The sequence below is a fragment of the Microtus pennsylvanicus genome, chromosome 10 (genome assembly GCF_037038515.1).
Source record: "Microtus pennsylvanicus isolate mMicPen1 chromosome 10, mMicPen1.hap1, whole genome shotgun sequence".
Classification (NCBI taxonomy): domain Eukaryota; kingdom Metazoa; phylum Chordata; class Mammalia; order Rodentia; family Cricetidae; genus Microtus; species Microtus pennsylvanicus.
The window spans coordinates 52251393-52271845 of NC_134588.1; the positions used below are offsets into that span (position 1 = coordinate 52251393).

The 20453-nt window shown below is 34.5% G+C and overlaps 1 protein-coding gene across 6 annotated transcripts in view; it reads left to right on the forward strand.

Annotated features, from left to right (window-relative positions):
- The window catches only part of Cop1 (COP1 E3 ubiquitin ligase), a 119105-nt gene that overhangs the window by 48661 nt on the left and 49991 nt on the right, over positions 1 to 20453 (forward strand). For all 6 annotated transcript variants that reach the window (XM_075988355.1, XM_075988357.1, XM_075988356.1 and 3 more), the window contains 2 exons: positions 8659 to 8773; positions 12818 to 12953. In XM_075988355.1, coding sequence (XP_075844470.1) covers positions 8659 to 8773; positions 12818 to 12953 — 251 coding nt within the window. The remainder of the gene's footprint in view (positions 1 to 8658; positions 8774 to 12817; positions 12954 to 20453) is intronic.

Consider the following 20453-nt stretch of genomic DNA (forward strand, 5'->3'; position numbering starts at 1 on the left):
TGCATTAGAGAAGCTTAAGGATGTAATGAGAAAAGAATGGAACAAAGCAGGACTGAAACCCAACAGGGAAAAATGGATCTGACAACTCCATGTCAGTATTTGGCACTTTGGTTTCAAAACGCTTACATGACTCTAGTCCTACAGCTTTGTTGCAGAATCCAGCCTGTTAGAAAACAGGGCAACTATTGGGGAATAAGTCCTACTGGAGTTTCATAGACTGGAATTAAGGAATTCTCAATTCTCACCTTTTATTTTCTTGTTAATGGTGTTTGAGGCATAATTGTTCACGGTTCTCATACTGTTTTCACCCTTGGAATAATTTTTTTCTCAGCTTCCTGAGTGCTGGGATTACAGGTATGAGCCACTGCTCTTGGCCTTTCACTTTAGTTATAACAGTGTATGAGACAAAACTAAAAGAAGTTGATACAAAAGTATCCAAAAAAAAAAACAGAGATGAGCATAAGTTTGGCAAATATGAGCTAAGGAGTATAGCAAAAACAAAACATAGACCAAAGTAGAACTTAAGGAGAAACTTAGGGTATACTGTTCTCATATTTATAAAAGGTGTTCTTCCCCAAAATAGCACCTGCCAGAGTTCTTTCCATACACATACTTCCTTTCTGTGGTAGCAAAAGTCTGAATGTTCAAGTCCCTTTTGTAAAATAGTGTAATGTCTGCTTATGTATATCAACCCTATATACTTTGGACCTTCTTTAGATTACTTAGTTGTAATAGTTACTACAATGTAAAAAAACTTTGTTATTAGTTACTGGGGTATATTGTTTAGGGAATAATCTTTTTGTTTTTAACGAGGTCCGCACATGTTCAGTATAGATTTTCGTTTTTCAAACTATTTTCTATCTGTAGGTGCAGAACTTGATAATGTGAAGGGTCAACTGTACCTTGTGCAGTGTTATAAAGAATTAGAATGAATGTGAGGGAAATGCTCTTAGAAACTAAAGGAAATAATTAGGTAAGCTTTATTTCATAATTACTTTTTGTGGCTATTTCCCAGCTAGTAACACTGTAACTTAAAATATTACCTTGCATTTTTAAAGAAATAAACTGGTACATAGAACATCTAAAGAGATTGACCAAGAAAATGTAGCTAGTAAGAAGAGAAAACTGAGGTTTTAAACCAGGCATATGACTCAGATCGTGTACAGTTATGGAATCACTCATTCAATCATTGTTTTTTATTTGTTTGTATTTTTAAGTACCTGGTATTTACAAAGCCCTATCATAGGTTCTGAAGATACATCATTGAGCAAAACCAAAACACAAAAATTACTATATTAAGCAAGTTTCTAATTTAGTTGGTAAAACAATAATAAGATAAACAAAGATGTCTTCTGATTGGAAAGGAAGTGAGAGAGTAAGTTATATCACTATCTTTGGTTCTAAGCTCTAACTGCAGGAGCAACAGATAAATAAACTATTTAATAGAACCTGTCTGATCCTGAGGATTAGCTGGAGAGGAATGAACAGAAGAGAGACAAGTAGAGAATGAAGTCAGGAGTGTGTATAACATTGAGTACTGTAGACATGATGCCTCTGGTTTTATAAGTATAAACGCTTTGCATACTTACTGTTCTTCATTAAAAGGCTATTTCATTTATTTTGTCGTTGGAAAACTTAGCAAAATGAATTGATTCCAAACAGGATATATCATGCCTTCTGCATTCCATAATTAGATAGAATGTACTGGTGTAATTTGAAGACAAACTAGATTTCTGTGAGTACTCTGAATCATAGAATAATGTAAGATAAAAATACCAAAAAGGGTAGTCATTGTTTTTTTTTATCGATTTTAAAAATTACGTGTTTACTGAAGGAGTCTACAATATTGTATAAGTACAAAACCCAGATTTTCTAAGAAGGACCCACATATGATAAATTGAAATTAGTTATCATCATGATCCAAGATAAATTAAGTCAGTACAGATTAGCATGAGTAAAAGTAGCAGTCTTAAATGTATAATTTTTAAAATGCATATAATATTAAAATAAGTAAACAATCATAAGACAATTTAGATTAATGGCCTTAATTATTAATTTAATTGGTTTCTTCTAGCAAATTCTCAGTAAAATTTCATATGTGTACAGAGAATGTGATCAGTTGACTTTAAAATTCATTGATAAAAATGAATGATTCTGTGGTTAATATGAAGAGAGTACTTACCTAGTCAACATAAAAGAATACTGTTGCTAAAGGAGCAAAACAAAAATTAACAATCTAGTGGAAATATCATTAATATTTATGAAGGAATTTCTAAAGTAGTGCATAAAGAAAGATCAAATATATGTTGATTTTATAACTAGGAAAACATTTGATAGAAATATGTCTTGTATTTACTTGTATGTACTTAATAAGAATCCAGATCAAATACATAGTTGTTTAAATAGAAATGGTGAAATATGTCAGCATACAAAATCTAGAAACACAAACAAAATGTAGACCCATACTGGAAACATCTTCAGTATGTTGTATAAAATATCTTACTTGCTATAAAACGTTAAAGAAACGAAACAACTCTGATATTGATAGTTTCTTTTAAATACAAACTTTCAATAGGGTTAAACATTTTGCAAAAAGACGTGATTAAAGAGATAAAAATGCCTATGTTCATGTCATCTGCTATGAATTTCCTAAAAAAGAGAGAAATTTCCTAAAGAAGAGAGAAGTCCTGCAATAGTTCCTACTGACATCAGTTCAGATTGAGAAACCCAATTAGGAATCATTTGAGATGAGGGTACATTCCGAGAATCACATCATTAGTTGATAGTTTCTGTATGAACATCATGAATATAGTTAGACAAACTCAGTGTTGCAGGTTAGTCACTGCACTTTATCTAATACAGTCATTTGCCTTTAAAAACAAGATGATGAATCTGCTTTTCAGCAGAGCATTTTATAGTTAACTTACTGTATACAAGTAAGAATGCATTCCAAACTAACAAAAATGTGTGGTAGACTATAAGTATATATTCTAAGAGCAGAGTTGTTTAATGCTGTCAGCATGAAACATTATTATTATTATTATTATTATTAATTGGTTTTGAGACAGGGTCTCATTATATGGCTCCAGCTGATCTGGAACTCAGTGCATAGGCGAGACAGACACAAACTAACAAAGACCAACTTGCTTCTGCCTTCTAGGTGCTGGTATTAAAGTCATGAGCCACCATGCATGCCTAACTGAAATATTTTTTAGAACAGAGGGAATAGGAGGAAATTTATTCTGTGTAAAATATGAATGACCATGCCCTGTACAAAGATGTTCCTGTGAAGAAGTAGTTATACAAACTTTTTATGTCACAGAAGAATGTCATGAGTCGATGCACTTACTAACATAAATAGGACATCAGATCAGTTATGGTGCCAAGTCCCAAAAGCCTCTGCTAATAGCTTTCAGATGCTCTTGGGCTTTGGGCTTGGATAAAGCCTGCCATCTGCTAAGTTTATGCACTCTAAGGTACGCCTGATGATGGAAAGTGTTCTAAGCATCATACTGTAGGTGAGCACTAGGTGGCTATCAAAATGACTAAATGAAAATAGTCCAAGGTAATTTTGACTCTAAATTTGCTGAGTTTCAACTTTCTACTGTAATGCACAAACAGTCCCACACCATTTTGGATTTAAAGGGGTATTTATTTGAGGGGAAAAACTTACAGAACACCGACAGCCAGGAAAGGAGTCTAGTCACTGAAGCAAGAGCCAAAAGCAAGAGAGCAAGCAGAGGTCTGCTGCTCTTTTTTAAAGAAAAATAGACCACGCCCCAGTGGGCTGGTATCTCAGCAGCTATTGGCTGAAGGAGCGGAAGGTGTTCCTGCAGCACTACTGTCACGAAATTCCAATCAGTCAGTCTTCAAAATAAGTATGGCTTTTCCTCCCTGGGAGTTCTATTTTATACTATCATTATTAATGTTGCGTACTGAACACAGTTACCTATGGCATAGACCTGTACAGCTGACAACACAAGAGGTTGTTACTAATCAGCAGTGCTCAGATATGGGAGTTGTATGTTAGCAGTAGTATGATAGTTGAAATTCTTCTGCTGTTAGCACTGTGGAACCAGCCATTATATTTCAAAGCATTCTTAGGTATAATATGACTATATCCTTATTTTTGCATGGCTACATTTGTGCTCTTAGTCATGCATGCGTATTTGTGTTTGTGGCTGTAGGAGAAAGGGTAGACAGAAGAAAATGGAGAAGTTTGATGGAGGAGGGTCATCTGTCTATCTGTTGCTTTCATTGGTTAATTAACAAATAAACTGCTTGGCCTGATAGGTCAGAACATAGGAGGGTGGAGTAGATAGAACAAAATGCTGGGAAGAAGGGAAGTGAGGCAGACGCTATAGCTCTCCTCTCCAAGATGGACACAGGTGAAGATCCTTCCTGGTAAGCCACCACCTCGTGGTGCTACACAGATTAATAAATATGGGTTAAAACAAGATGTGAGAATTAGCCAGTAAGAGGCTAGAGCTAATGGGTCAAGCAGTGTTTAAAAGAATACAGTTTCCTTGTAATTATTTTGGGTAAAGCTAGCCGGTGACCGGGAGCTGGGAGGCGGGAAGCGGCCCACAGCTCCTACTGTATGAGTTGGTAGTGTGTGTGTGTGTGTGTGTGTGTGTGTGTGTGTGTGTGTATATATATATATATATATATATATATATATATATATATATATATATATGGTAATTGCTAGAAATATTTGATTTGATAATTATCCTCATGGGGATCCTTAAAGAAATGATTTGAAGTGCTACAAAAAGATTGATAATACTGGAGATGGCTCAACAATTAGGAACACTTGCTGCTCTTCCAGAGGTCATAATTTCACATGTCAGCTGCTTGTCACCTTGTCACCTGCAGTTGTAGGGATTCTAGTGCACTTCTCTGGCCTCCATAGACAGCACACACATGCAGCATATATTCTTACAGGCACGTAAGTCATAAAATTGTAACTAACCTTTTTAAAATGGGGTTGTAGTATAGCAAATTCTGGAACATAAACATGACCAGCCATAGTAAAATAAGTAAGAATTTAAGAATGTTATCCTATAATTATAGAGGTGTTATACAAATAGAAAAAAACAATTTGATGGGTGAAATAAAGTTTTGAAATGCTACTATGATTAACAGAGCCAGAAATGTTGACCTTTTTATAGTATAGGTATTCCATTCTATTAATCATCTGGGTATTTTTTTTTTTGCTTTAGAATTGTTTATAGCTCTGTATTATGAGCCAACTTAAGAATTTATTATTAAAAATCATAGGGACTTGTATTTTAAAGCTTAAATTGAATAGCCATTTTCTTATTACTGCTGTGTGTCTGTCTTAGAACTGTTACTCAGATTGTCCAGACACTCACTGTCATAACTTATTCTAACCTCATATTCAGAACAGTTCCTTAGCTTCAGCTTCCTAAATGATGGAATTACAAGCATGAGACACACCATTCCTGGTGGAAAAAAAGGGGGGGGGGGACTACCTAATGGTCCAGGACTGGCTTAAAATCACTGTTAAGTTTATTTGTCATGTATCTTTCCATTTCCTGCCAGCCTTTTGAAGAGTGTAATTTATTTGTTAGGGTGTCTTTTAAAGGTAAGCTCCCTCCTGGTTCTTCACCATAGTAGTTTGTGTTCTTCAGTCTTTTGTGAAGTTTTCCAATTCATTTTATCCTATGAGTTTTAGTACTACCTTATTTAGCTCAGTAAAGAACATTTGAAGGGGGTGCGGACAGACAGGGATATTTTTTAGTGTTAGATTCTCTGCTTAAGACCCAAAATTTGATATTCTCTCTCTCTCTCTCTCTCTCTCTCTCTCTCTCTCTCTCTCTCTCTCTCTCTCTCTCAATCCAGACCCCGCCTTTACATTAGAAACTATCCAAGAGAGGGCTGATGGATGATTTTATTATAGTGCTCATGTTTTTGGATGTTTATTGCTAAGAAGTTTAAATATTGAAAATTTACTGTTAAAAATACATTTTTAAAATGATACTTAATTTGAGATTATCATGGACTAAGATGTAATTGTAAAACAGAAACTAATATATTTGTACTTATAATATGGAGGTCTTACATAACTTATGCTAATTATCTTTTATATCTTGTCTTCTTAATATGATTTATTTTTCTGATAGTTGCATGGGTATCCTATGAAATTTTCATTTAAATTTGTATAGACATGTTCCTATTGGTTTTGTCAACAGAGATAAGTTATTCTTCAGGACCTTCCCCAAAGCAATGTGCCTTACCCTCTCTGAAGAGTGGATGGGGGTGGGGTGGGGGGTATATGGAGGGAATGGAAGGAGAAGAGGGAGTGGGAGCATGGATTGGTATGTATAACGAAAAAAATTGTTATCTTTTTTTAAAAGAAATTAAAAATTTCATTTAAAAAAAGGAAAAAAAATGAGCATTGTGTTCCATAGTAAATTATGTGCAGAAGGGAACATAGGCAGTTGTACAGGTAAAATGAAAAGGGTTACCCCATTTGTCCTGAAATTACTGTCTTTGACTCAAGGTCAACTGACAAGAATGGGATTGACCTAAGCTTGAACAGGCAGCTGTGAGGGCTAATTCTTCACTCTCCCATAAATAATTTTTGTTGTGTAATTTAGGGGCTTTTATTCAAATTGTGATTCTAGCAGTTTTTTGTGATGCAGTCAGTGATGCAGGAAACCTCTGAGTGGCTTTCCTGGCTCTCCTTGGGGTTTGACAAAAGTGAGTTTTGACTTACAATTTTAATGTCTCTATTCTCCCTGCATTTATTTCCTCCTGTACCTTTTCCTTCTTACTCTGTGCTCTTTTCTTTGTTCTTTCCCTTTCCCTCCTAACCTTAACCTGTTATATTAGGATTTTATTTCTGTAGATGCCCCTGATCATGTTGAAGATGTTTTCTTCTATTTTTTACAATTCTTTAAATTAAAATATAATTGTATAATTTTCTTCCCTTTCTTTCCTCCTTCCAGCCTCTCCCATTAACCTCCCTTGCTCTCAAATTCATGCCTTTCTTTTTATCATTTATATTCCTAAGTGTATAAATATGCCCACGCAGTCTGCATAATGTTACTTATAGGGATATGATGATAGATAGGACTGTCCACTTGGTTTTAAAGAACCAGTCTGAGGGTTTTTTTCTGCCTCTAATGAGAGAGAAGGTTGGCAAATGCCAGTTTTCTTGTTTCCTCAAAATAAGTAATGATAATAACTTAGAGAGGGTTTCTTCTCTCTCCCCCAATCCTCCTCACATTTGGTGTCACAGTCTGTTCTGCAATGGAGGGCATGGTGGCAAAGAGTGAAGTATTAACCCCCAAAGTTTTTTGTTTTCTCTTTTGAGGCAGGATCTCTCGTTGGCCTGGAGCTCACTGAATAGGTTAGTCTGGCTGGCCAGTGAAGTCCAATCCACCTATTTCTTCCTTCCCAACGGTGGGATACCAAGTGTGTTCCACTATACACAGCTTTTTAAAGTGGGTTCTGGGGATCAAACAAATCACCATGCTTGCACGGCAAACATCTTACCAATTCAACTATTTTTCTCTGTCCCTGGTGGGGGGAAATTTATATTTACCATTTTTTCTTTTATTCAGTGCTTCCTTATGAATTGTTATTCTTATATTTCATGATAACAGCAACTAACTAAGAGTAAATTTAAGTACACTCACTTGTAAAGTGCTTCATACATATTTCCTGCTTCATCACAGAATAATAAAATAGTTTCTGTACAAGGGTCCAGGCATAATAAAGGCTACATTTTATGATCTTAATAAGGGCTGAAGAGGTGAATCCATAAAGCTTTGGATTAGAAGAGTAGTTCATAGAAGAAATAATTATTTCTGGATGTTGCAGATTTGGTGCCTACAAAATCACTATAGGATCGGGCAGTGGTGGTGCACGCCTTTAATCCTGGGAGACAGAGGCAAATTCGAGGCTAGCCTGGTCTACAAGAGCTAGTTCCAGGACAGTCTCCAAAGCTACAGAGAAACCCTGTCTCGAAAAACAAAAAACAACAACAAAAACAATCACTATAGGGATTTGAATTGAATGTTTTTGAAGTATGTTGAGGGGTAGAAAATTATATTTAATTTTTTTCATATTGTATCTCATTTAGCTGATGAATCTCTCTCATTTCTTTTTTCTTGTTTTTTTTCCTTATTGCTCTCTGTTTTTGTTGTTCTTTGTGGTGGTGGGTTTTTTTTTTTTTAAAACACTTTGGAGACAGTCTTCTGTAGCCCAGGCTAATCCTTAAACTTGCTGTATAGCCAAGGTTAACTCAGAACCACTCATCCTCCTGCCTTTTCCTTCTAAGTACCAAGTTTACAGGCCTTGGCCACCACTGTCAATTTTATGTGGTACAGGGAGTGGAAACCAGGGCATTGTGCATGACAGACGAGCACTCTTCCAGCTGATCTCTATCACCTTCACATCCCTGTTTTAAAAAGAATGTCTCATTTTTATTTCTTAATCATTCTTTGAGAGGATAACTCCCCATCTTATGTATTTACTTGAAAAGAAAAATTGGAAGTATAGGTTTGAGAATTATAGGTTTTCACCATTTGTGTTCACTTTATTTGAAAGTCCATAAGTAAGCATTTGGCTATTCTGTGTAAGAATGTGGATTACATGGAGTTGTGTCTTTTCTTATCACCTTAGACAAAGAAACAGCCTTGGTATAACAGCACATTAGCATCAAGACGAAAGCGACTCACTGCTCATTTTGAAGACTTAGAGCAGTGTTATTTTTCTACAAGGATGTCTCGTATCTCAGGTACATGTTCAGGATTTCTCAGACATGTCTGAAAATCATTCTTCAGATGTATGTACAGGTTCATATGCTAGATATATGAAAAGTTCTGTCAAAGCAAATTCGATTTTTTTGGCCGTCTTATCCACAGTGTGGAGGGTCTTAGAGATCATGAAGAATGCTATTTTCTATTGGCAATCTCTGTTTCTCATTCAGGAATGTTTATTCTTTCTAGAGCAAACTATATAAAATTTAAAAAAATAACCATGGATATGTACCTAGCAAAAACAAGTTCTATTTAATTAACACTTTTCTTTGTACTGAGGATTAAAAGATGGAAGAATTGGTTCTTATGTATCATACGGTGGGATATTATAAATCTGTAGGCAAAAGCAGCAGTTAATAATTTCATGTGTACCATGTGCTACAAATGTGCAGTATTCATTGGTACAACTGCGTGTGAAAAATCTGGAATAAGTGAAAATGAAAGACATAAGAGAATGTTCTAAGTGGGGACTTAGATTGTGTTTAGGCAAATAAATTAACTAAAAAATAATTAGAAACATACAAAATAGCATAGGACCACATGGACATGATAACATAAGATATTTTAATTTTAGAGGAATAAGATTGTTCTTCAATTTTTCTCAACATCTTTATTCATCTATGAGCTGTGGGTATTAGTAATAAGCCCACAAGTGTTTAAAGCATTATACATGAGGGCATGGACAGATGGTGTCGAGTACTTGCTGTTCTTCCCAAGGACCCAAATTCAGTTCCCAATTCTGTTGCCTGTAACTTCAGCACCACAGGATCCGACTCCTCCTAACCTCTGTTGATTAACAGCACACGTGTGCACACTTGCACACACATGCACACACACACACACACACACAAACACACAAATAAATAAAAAATAGTTATAGGTGAAGTGTTTAGAACACAGTGCTTAGTACATGTTAGGTGTCCAACTAACTGATTCCATTAGTAGTATGCCTGTTGTAAATGAAAAACATCCAGTGGAAAATTATCTGGTAGTATACTGGTTATTGAAAACTGAGTTATGATTTTTCTCCTGAATGAATCAACACTTTATAAGATAGTATATAGACGGTTTAGATCTTGTTGATAAATTTACCTCATAATTGGTGATGGAGAAAAAATACTGATTCATGCAGGCTAAGTATGTGGCTCAGTTGGTAGAATACTTGCATAACATGCAGAATCCTGAATTTGATTGCCAATGCTATATTTAAAACTAAAAATAAGCATGGTGTGCTTGGCCTGCAATCCTCCTTTAAGAGTTAGAGCCAATAGGATTTGAAGTGCAAGGCTATCCTTGACTGTATAGTTGGTGGCCAGCCTATACACATACATGCATTCATATATACACACATTTAGGGAAATGCTAAAGTTTGTTCTTAAGCCTGTTTGAAATTGTGAACTTTTTTATGGATGAAAATATTGCCTGCCAAGGGTTTAAGTCCTTTACCAAGTGTCTATTAATTGTTTATGAATATAGACTGCAATAAGGAGTGGTTAAATTAATAATTTCTTACCTATATTTTAACAGGCAGGGAATTGTTGACTCTTTTAAACATGACTTGTTATTTTGATGCTGAAGATGATAGATCATAGGATAGATACTGAGATAATTTCTTTAAAGTAGAGATGACAAAGAGCTTGAGATAGAATTAAGTCACTGACAACACAGATATGCTTACTATGAATAGTAAAAGTGGTAACCAGGTAATTGGTTCTAGAAGATGTAGATTTATAGGCGAGGAGCACACTTAAAGCATATTGTCTCTGGTTTTTAGAAATCTTCACTGATGCTAGCTTTGCACATTGGCTACCCTTAACTGTACGACTGAATATGAGGTTCTTTCAACAGTTAGGAGGAAACCTTCACTTGTACCAGTGGAGTCCATAAAATGTTGATTGCACTTTATTATTTTTCCACCTCTACCTTGTTTTTCAGTTGTGAAAATGACAGGTAATTTTTAGAATATTAATATCTTGACCTCTTAATTGCAATTTAAACAGCATGTAAATGCAATGTCATCAAGAGGAAAAGAGACATTAAAATTACTTCTCTAAGCTATAAGTAAGATGGAGAGGTGATATGCTGACAGATGTTGATCATAAAACAGCCAAGCAGACAAAATCCAAACATTATAACCAGATATTTGAAAAAGAACTGGTTTACACTTAGATACTGAAATAGCAAGAACTTGTTTGTAGACTTGTTTTGCTTTACATATATGAATTTTTGGCTGCGTGTGTATCTGTTTACCACATGTGTGCCTCCGCTGCTGCCTGTGGAGGTCAGAAGAGGACTTCAGGTCCTCTGTAACTGGAATTATGAGTGGTTGTAAATCACCATGTTGGTACTAGGAACCAAACCCAGGTCATCCCCAACAAGTGCTTTTAATGCTGAGCCATCTCTGTAGCCCCTGTTGTTTTTTTTTTATTATAAAATGCAATATGTTTGTATTAATCAGCTTGATTGATAGCTAGGAGTACATGAACACTAGAAACAAATTGTGCTTTTCAACAGAATATTCATTCTTGAATGCCTGTGATTATGTGATTATGTACTTAGTAGGAATTAAAGGCAAAATGTGAAAGAAGAGTAATATTAAAAACTTTCCTGAATGAATAAATAAGTTGTCTTGCATGTACTTATATTAAATAGTTCACAATATAGGATTACAAATAAAAATCATCTATAGCATTCTGTAGTAGTTTTTAGTGATTGCCTGCTCTGTAACCCATGTTTTATTTAAAATCTGTTTGGACTGTGCCACTGTAACTTTTATGGAATAAGACTTTTATTTCTGTTATGATATCATATGCTAACTAGGTCATTCTTGTATTGTTTTTAGAATAAAAACACACTAACTTGGACTCTCTTAGTCTAGGTTGTTTTTACTTACTGCTTAAATGTTTAGTATTTATGACAGCATCAATGACGAAGTTTAATTTCTTCAAATGACTTTGGTTTTATTATAAGTATTAGATTTTATGTCATGTACGTCAAGATAATTTTTTAAAGAATTGTTTTTGTTTGGTACTTTTTGCATCTTAATTTCATTATGCCTACTGTTATACTTCAGATAGTATGTAATAAGTGGAATCACTAAGTTTATGTTGAATGTGCTATATGCTTGTATGTGGATGATAAAAAGAAGGAAGTTACTTCTTTCTGAGAAGATACTGTTAAAATAGATCATTTCAAATTTTGGTCTTTAGAAAGCTAAAGTAATTGTGTTGTAATTTTTTGTTCTGTGTTTTCAATTCTTTGGGGGAAAGTTTACAAATCAGATTTTCAATATCCTTTAAAACCTGAGTACTTTATTATCTGTGTTTTCCTGCAAGCATACCTCTGTATTAGTGAATAGATAAATTGCCAGATGCTTGTAAATTAATTTTCTGATTTGAATCTCATATATCTGTTTTGAGTATATTACCTGGAGGGGACTTTGTCTGGTGTTTTATTGAGTGTCTTTACAGTTGTCTTTGAGAATCGGTAATTTATACATTGTAAAATACTTCAGTTATGTCAGCACACTTGATAATTTCAAATCTTTTTCCTAATATTTATTATGTAATTTTACTTTGACCATAAATGTGAGATAAATGTTCAACCTTATAAACACATTTGTTAAACTAAGAAATACCAAGTCATGTGTAGATCTTCCTCCAGATCAGTCTTCCTTTACTATCAACATTGGTAATCAGAATTTAATTTTAAGGAACAATTTGATTTCTGTTCACTAGAAGCTCTTTTAAAAAGTATTTAATTCCCTGAAGTTAGTTAGAACCAAAGTAGAGGAGATTGCCTTTATATTATTCATGGCATAAAAAGGCGTTATAGTGACTCTGTAGACCATTTTTATTAAAGTTTAAAGATCACCTAGTTAATTTGAGCATGCCGGTCTTCTTTAGAATCTTTAAAAATATTTGTTATTTGAAAGATAATATTTAATATGAGGACATTGTTCTTTACTTCTTGTATAGTGTTATTCATTTACTTACTATCTTTTTTTTTTTTTTTTGATACAGATGACAGTAGAACTGCAAGCCAGTTAGATGAATTTCAGGAATGCTTGTCCAAGTTTACTCGATACAACTCAGTAAGACCGTTGGCCACGTTATCATATGCTAGTGATCTCTATAATGGTTCCAGCATAGTTTCTAGGTAAGTATTTGGTACACTTCTTACTGTGTTCCCTTATTCAAATATAAGCAAACTTACTAAATTTGTGAAGCAGCTGTAACATCCCTGAAATTTGGAATTCAAGAGCTAAATGCCTTCCCGTTACTAAGATTTAGCAAATTGGAGTACTCAGTGGTACCAATCTGAGAGAAGGCTGCAGCTTCTCTTCATAATTGTGTATCTGTTGTCTGGTGTAATGCTGTAAGGTGCTCCTTATGTCCTCCCTTTGATTTTGCAAGTCTAGATAGAATTGGTATATTTCTTTCCTGAATAGAATGTTTGACTCCTGTGAAACTCCATTGAAGATAAGAATATGATCAAAGTAATTATGTAGTTTGTACAATTAGCATATAACTTGGGAACTTCAGAGATATAAACTGTAGATGGTCTAACTGTATTAAGCACAAACTGACAAGAGTATATTTAAAAAATGTATTTGGGGGCTGGTGTTATAACTCAGCCAATAATTGTTTGCCTCAAAAGCAAGAGATCCTGAGTTAATACCCAGAACCCATGTGAAATGAAGGCCAGTTATAGTAGTGCATGCTTATTACGCCAGTGCCACTGTGCGGGCAATTTCTTGGCCTGAAAGAGAACCTGTCTTAAAAGAAAGGTGGACAATACCTGAGGAATGGCAAACAAAAGTGTACTCTGACTTTCGCATGCACATTTGTTCACCTGCACACATGTGGGTTTACTTGGAAACAGACACAAATTTCACTAATATATGCAGTTTTCCATTTCTTAAAATAATGGATATTGCAAAACCACTAGGTTGTATACCATTTAGCCCATTTTCAGTAATCCCTTGGTATCTACAAATTGTCAATATTCCAATTTACTAGAATAAATATAGGCTTAAAAGACATTTTTAAACAGATGAACAGTTTGACCAGTTGGGTTATTATTGTTGTTGCTGACTGTACCCTTAATCTACTCCCTGACCCCAGTCCCATTTTAACTCCTGAACGTTACTAAAACTTTTGCATGCTTTTCATGGGGAACGCTAGAGCGGGTTTTTGTTTGTTCGTTTGTTTGTTTTACATTTATGTAGATTAATCCTTAACTCTGAGCCATTAAAGATAACAAGATTGCAAAAAATTTTCCAGAGCTTTCTAGCAGCTTGTAAATGAAAAATCCTTACATTGATTCCTTTTGGAAATTTTAGTTTTTCTTGGGTGAAGCTGCAGTGGAATTTCAACTTGATTTAATTGCATAATTCTTCTAACAAAATTTCATTGATTACCTGTTATCTAAACTAAATGTATACTAGTGAAGAGGGTACATACAGTTGATTACATTCAGGAGGCCTCATAATCTTACTTTCATGTCTTTAACATATAATTGGGTAGTTCATAAAACTATCTATCCTATAGTAACAGCTTAATATTATTACATAAGTTTTTAACTTCTGATAAGAATATATGACATAGGTTGTTGTTAAATGCTTCAGAAATGTAGTTCAGGTGCAAAATTAATAACTATGAAAGGAGGGCTGGTGTGGTGGCACATGTCTTAAAGCCCAGCATTCTGGAGGCAGAGGCAGGCAGATCTCTCTCTCTGTCTGTCTGTCTGTCTCAAAAGATTTTGTAATATTGATGTAATATAATAGGACTATACACAGGCTAAAGTATTTGGACCCTGTTGTGATTCCAGTTACTGTCCCTTACTATTGTTGATTGATCATGTGTCATATTTTTCTATTCAGTTAAAAACAAGATCAAAATTTCTTTTAAACAGCATATTGCAAAAGCAACATCTCTGTCTGAGGGATTTAAGACCTATAGTCAGTCCGTTTCAACAGGAATATATCCTTAACATTTTAAAACCTAGTTTTGTTCAATTTAATATATTCCAGAATTTAACAAAAGTACTTAAATTTTTTACCATATCAAGACATTCATGCCAAAACATTTTATATCCTAAAACAGAAGTAGCTTAAAATTAGATAGAATTTCAGACTGGAAATTCCAGACATTCAAAGTGAGGTCAGTCACATTTACATATTTTAAATTGGAATTTTACAAATTTAAATCCTTCATCATTTTCTCTCAATTATGCTGAATTAACATTTCTTAATGAAACTTTTCCAAATTTGGAAATTTGTTATGCAAACTGGACAGATGAAGAATAATAGGAAGTAAGATAGGATGGTGAAGTCCAAAATGAAGGAGCTTTGAAATTTTCATAATTTTGAAGACATTTTGCTCTTCTGATATTGAAACAGTGGTAATAAATTCATTCTAAGGTTTTATTTCTTTTAATTAATATTGAAGCTAATGAATTTCAGAAAGATGGTTAAAACCCACTAAAACAGTGTTGGCTAGAAGAAATTATTTTTCTTTTTTCTTTTTTCTTTTTTTTTTCTTTTTTTTTGCCTTTTCGAGACAGGGTTTCTCTGTGGTTTTGGAGCCTGTCCTGGAACTAGCTCTTGTAGACCAGGCTGGTCTCGAACTCACAGAGATCCGCCTGCCTCTGTCTCGGAAGTGCTGGGATTAAAGGCGCCACCACCGCCCGGCAAGAAATTATTTTTCTTATCAAAGTTATGTAAGATCTGTGTTGTGTTGATTACCTTATTGTACTGATTCTTAACTGAGAGGAAAAGCACTAAGCCTTGAACGATTCCTGAAGGAAATCTTGTCTCTGCATTCCTGATCATCTCATTTCTCCCCAACACAAAGAGCCAATAATTCTCTTTATAGCAGAAATATATTATGATCAAAAGAAAAAGAACATTGGTACTCACTCTTAAAGTTCATCTCTTTTTCAGAAATCATTTCTTTGCTTGAGGTTAATCCCAGATCCATTAGTCCACAAGGTGGCAGCATTTGTTTACACTATTTCTGGGTTTACATAGTTGACAAGATTAGAAATTGGTTGCTAATACAAGTTCGTTCTCCTGTGTATTATATTGTCCTGAATTAACAACAGATTATGGAAAGATGCTTCCTACTTTTTCCTTAAATGTAGCAATTATATCATATTTTACATTTTGTTTTTTATTAGGTTTTTCTATGGCCACCAGAGAGGATTGACTTGAAATTGTGTCTTTTAATGTAACTCAGCATGTAGTAGTAGTGCAAGTTGCTTCATGAATTTCTGGTTTGAATTTCACCTTCCTATAGTACAGTGGTTCTCAACCTTCCTAATGCTGCATGCGACACTTTAATACATTTCTTCATGTGTGCTGACCCCAACCATAAAATTATTTTCATATATTTTCTTTTTGAGCAGGGGCTTTTGGTACAGAGTTTCTCTATAGCTTTGTAGCCTGTCCTGGAACTTACTCCATAGACTGGGCTGGCCTCGAACTCACAGAGATCCACCTGTCTCTGTCTCCTGGGATTAAAGGCCTGCTCTGCTACTGGCCAACTTCATTGCTACTGTTACAATTTTGATATAAATATTTGTGTTTTCTGGTGATCTTAGGCTACCCCTGTGAAAGGGTAATTGGACCCCCTAAAGGTTGTGACCCACAGGCTGAGAACCAATGCAATAGTGTTATACACGAAGCTGTTAACTACTTTACATCATTTAATTGGTTTTAGTCTTTGACTTATGTTTGTTCAAGTTCAGATGTGTTGTGTTCAGCACTTGTAAACTCATGAGAAGTAAATGTTTATAGTTGTGTGATTGATGTAAAACTAGTCATTTGTAATTAATCATTTACTGGTGTTAATTATTACTACAAGTAATTAAACACTGCCCTGTTTTAAGACAATTGTAACTATTTTACCTGTGCTTTTAACTCACCCCTTTAGAGTAAGTCTCTCTATTTTATAGGAAGGAAGGTGAGGTAAGGAAAAATGTAACTTGTTCAGGATCAATACAGTGTAGTGTGTTTATAGTGTATGCTGTTCAAATGCTCACTGAAACTACTAGAATTAAACTTTGTTTTATAGTTGATGTTTACAAATATTTCTTTTGCTACACATCGATTTATTATGACAGCAGTGTTCATCCAGAGTTTGGGTAAATTTTAATGTGCTGTTTACAGAATAAGAATTCTATAAACAGTTTTAAATTTTATTTAATAGATCTCCAGGAAATCTTTAACTTGATTTCTGAAGAAGAGGTGAATTTTAAGGAGTGAGCACCAGTGTTCTTTCTCTTTTGATAATATATTTCTGCTATAAAGAGAATTATCAGCTCTCTAGGGTTAGGGAGAAATGAGATGAACAGGAATGCATAGGACAAGATTTCCTTCAGGAATGTTTTCTAGGGCCAGTGTTCAAAAGCAGTATATTACAACTATATTTGAGGCTGAAAACTTCATTAGAAAGGGTTCTTTCCTATCTGATTTCTTGCTGTATTTCTAGGTCTGGCACATGGTAGTTATTTAGTGACAGATATTTGCTGAGTGAATGAATGACTGCAGGGGAAAAAAAAACAGTCTCAAGGAGAGCCCTTTTGGTCATTGGTAAATCGGCTGCTTCCTACTGTGGTTTATAAGTTTTCCTCTGAAGGAAAGCTTTCCTAGTCTGCTTTGAGTTTGGTTCAGTCTGGCTCTAGAGTGAGACTGTTAAAAAGCGCAACGACAAAAGCAAAACAAACAAAAAATTCCCACTAAGTCAAAAAGTAATTTCTTAGAAAAGTTTTTAGTGTTGTAGCGTGGGAAGCCCGCGTGTGACTCAGTTTCTATCTGGAGTCATTTCTCACTTTAAAAAGTCATTTGAGTTCAAGCTTGCATGCTCTGCTTTTTCCAATAACCTTGAGGGCTATGAGAGACTTCTAATTTATCCTGTAAAAGACACTCTATCTAATAAAAAAGTATACTGCTGGCAACAAACCTCAAGATAAAAAGGCTGCTTCTGAGCAGCAAGCACAAATTCGAGAGGAGGCTACTCACTCAAGGACAAAAATGGTCTTATGGTTAGATATTGACTGACTGTCTGTGCTGTGTTCTACTCTGCTTTTGTATATAAGCAAGTTCTAAATAAACTCTGGGCCGTTTGGCTGCTTCGGCATGACCAGACAAGACCTCCCAATTCTATCCTGTCTTTGGTTTCTTTCATCTCACTTTTCTTTGGCCTCGAGGATCCCCTATCCAGGATCTAGCTGACTTTGTAGGAGTGGGCTCCTACGTTATAGAAATTGTTGTTGAAAACTGGCATGTTTGTACATAACAAGTTTAGAGGAAGGTAAAATTTAATTTTGCTTTCTCTGGATAAAAATATACAAGAGAAATATAGCAAAAAGTATTTACATATATTCATATGGTCTCTATGGGAAAAAATTATTATAAATGCCTAGAGTGTAGCGCGTAATTTGAAATGAGGATAGGAACTTCTATCAGTTTTTTAGGGAGTGGGGGTAAGGCACTTTCTCTTAATTGTCTAGCCTAACTAGAAATAAATTCAGTTAATCTTATTTAATTGAGTTAAAATGAGATCAGGAAATTATTCTAGTATTTTTATCCCACAAATATTAAGTCACTAATTAACTGGTAATAGTATTCTATCTTTTCAGAAGAAATACAGCCCTCAGAACAGCAATTGATAATCTACTGCAGGACTTAGAAAACCCGTTGCTAGAGATCTGTTTTCAGAGTGGTTGCTTAGGGGATCATGGGCCACTCACTGCATTTCACAGCAGAGTTCGTTAATACAAACACTGGCAGTTTATAATGACGATTGATCTCCAGGTCTGGGTCCTTAGGAGGGAACTTCTTAATCTTCTAGAAAACAATGTGTGATGAGACCTTGAGTTGTATCTTTAGCACCACCAAAATAAAATTTGTAAAATTATGTGATCAAAAGGTACTGTCAAAATGCTTTGTATTGGTTATTATAGTTCAGAAAGTGAATCAAGAAATCACGTAATAGAGGTCTTCAATGTTTTAGTCACTTTTTACTCTGGTGGTATGGAGAGAATCTAAGATATTACACATTGCAGTCAGTTATTCTGCCACTGAGTTTTATCCCCACCCTCTGTCTTATGTTCAAAGTTATATTGGTTTTTTATTTAAAACTTCCCTTTGCATTTCTATTTATGTTTTACAATAAGAGCCATTTTCATTTAAATTTCCTTCCATTGATTGTATAACAGGATTTAGCTGATTTTTAGGTTTTTCTTTAGTGTTTATCTGCTTCTCTTAATGGGAAATAGGAAATGAGTTTCTTGTCTTTCTTTGTGTGCATGTTTGTGCATGCCCATGTGTGTGTGTGCATGTGTTTGTGTGTTGGCGCCTCATGTATAGACATAAACACTTCATTGCTGTCTCCTCTACCCAGCTTATTATTTGTTACATCTGCCTTATTAACTAATATTATGGGAACACAATTTTTAATATTCATGAAGAAATATTTCTAGGCTATAATTATTTGCTTTAAATTTAGTCATCAGTTGTATGACAGATTGTTTAAATTATAGTTTTATTTTGTGTGAAGCATTGTAGTAGTGACATTTTTATTTAATATTTGTAAATACTACTTGAGAACACTACTGAGAAATATTTTCTACTTCAGTCAGAAGTGTAGAATTTAAATAATTGCTTTCATAATTGCTCTCTATTTAATCCTAATATTACTAAGTACACATTTCCGATAGGATAAAAGATCATAGACAAAATATATTTTGGCTTTTTCTGCTTTCATAGATTTTATTGACCTTTAATTTTAGAAGTTACTGTCATTTAACAAAGATTTCTGGTGTATAGAATCTACAGAGGATAGCTTTTTACTGTGCATAGAAGAGGACAGTTTAGGATAAGTGAGTTTACCACTCAGTTGATTTAAATCAGTAGTTTTCAACCATCTTAATGCTGCAACCCTTTAATGCACTTCCTCAAATTATTTTTGTTGCTACTTCATAACTGGAAGTTTGCTACTGTTATGAATCTAATTGTAAATATCTGTATTTCTATTGATCTTAAGCAACCCCTATGAAAAGATCATTCAACTCTCAAAGGGGTCCTAAGAACCACTGGTATAAATGAATATAGCTTATGACATCATATACGCTTTGCTGACTTTGATAAGAGTTGATTATCAGTGCATTGATCTTTAACAGTTTCAGGATACAACTTGAGTTTTAATTGCCCTAAGGAAAAGGACATTTTACCACACTAAGCACTTGACATTCTTCGCAGTGTTTCATTATAGTCTGTCAGGTCGGGTATTTGTTCCAGTTATTTGCTGATAGCCAGAGGGAATGTCAGAGGAAATGCTGTAGAAAGTAATTGTTTTAAAACAAGCTTTCTTGGACTTATGGAACTAAAGGCAAAATGAACCAACTGATAAAATAATCAGATAAAAATATATGGGGACTTTAAAATGTAGCCTCAATTTATACTTCTTAATTTAATGAGTATATCCTTTAAGTCAGAGTAATTGTCAGCAAATACCTGCTAGACAGTCCCGCTCCATTTTAGGACTGTCCACAAGCAAGAATAGGTTTTACACTGAAAATGTTGAAAATAAAGTGAGTACTATTTTTTTGGTGTGAGGTTTATATGAAATTTCAATTTCAGTTCCCATAAAT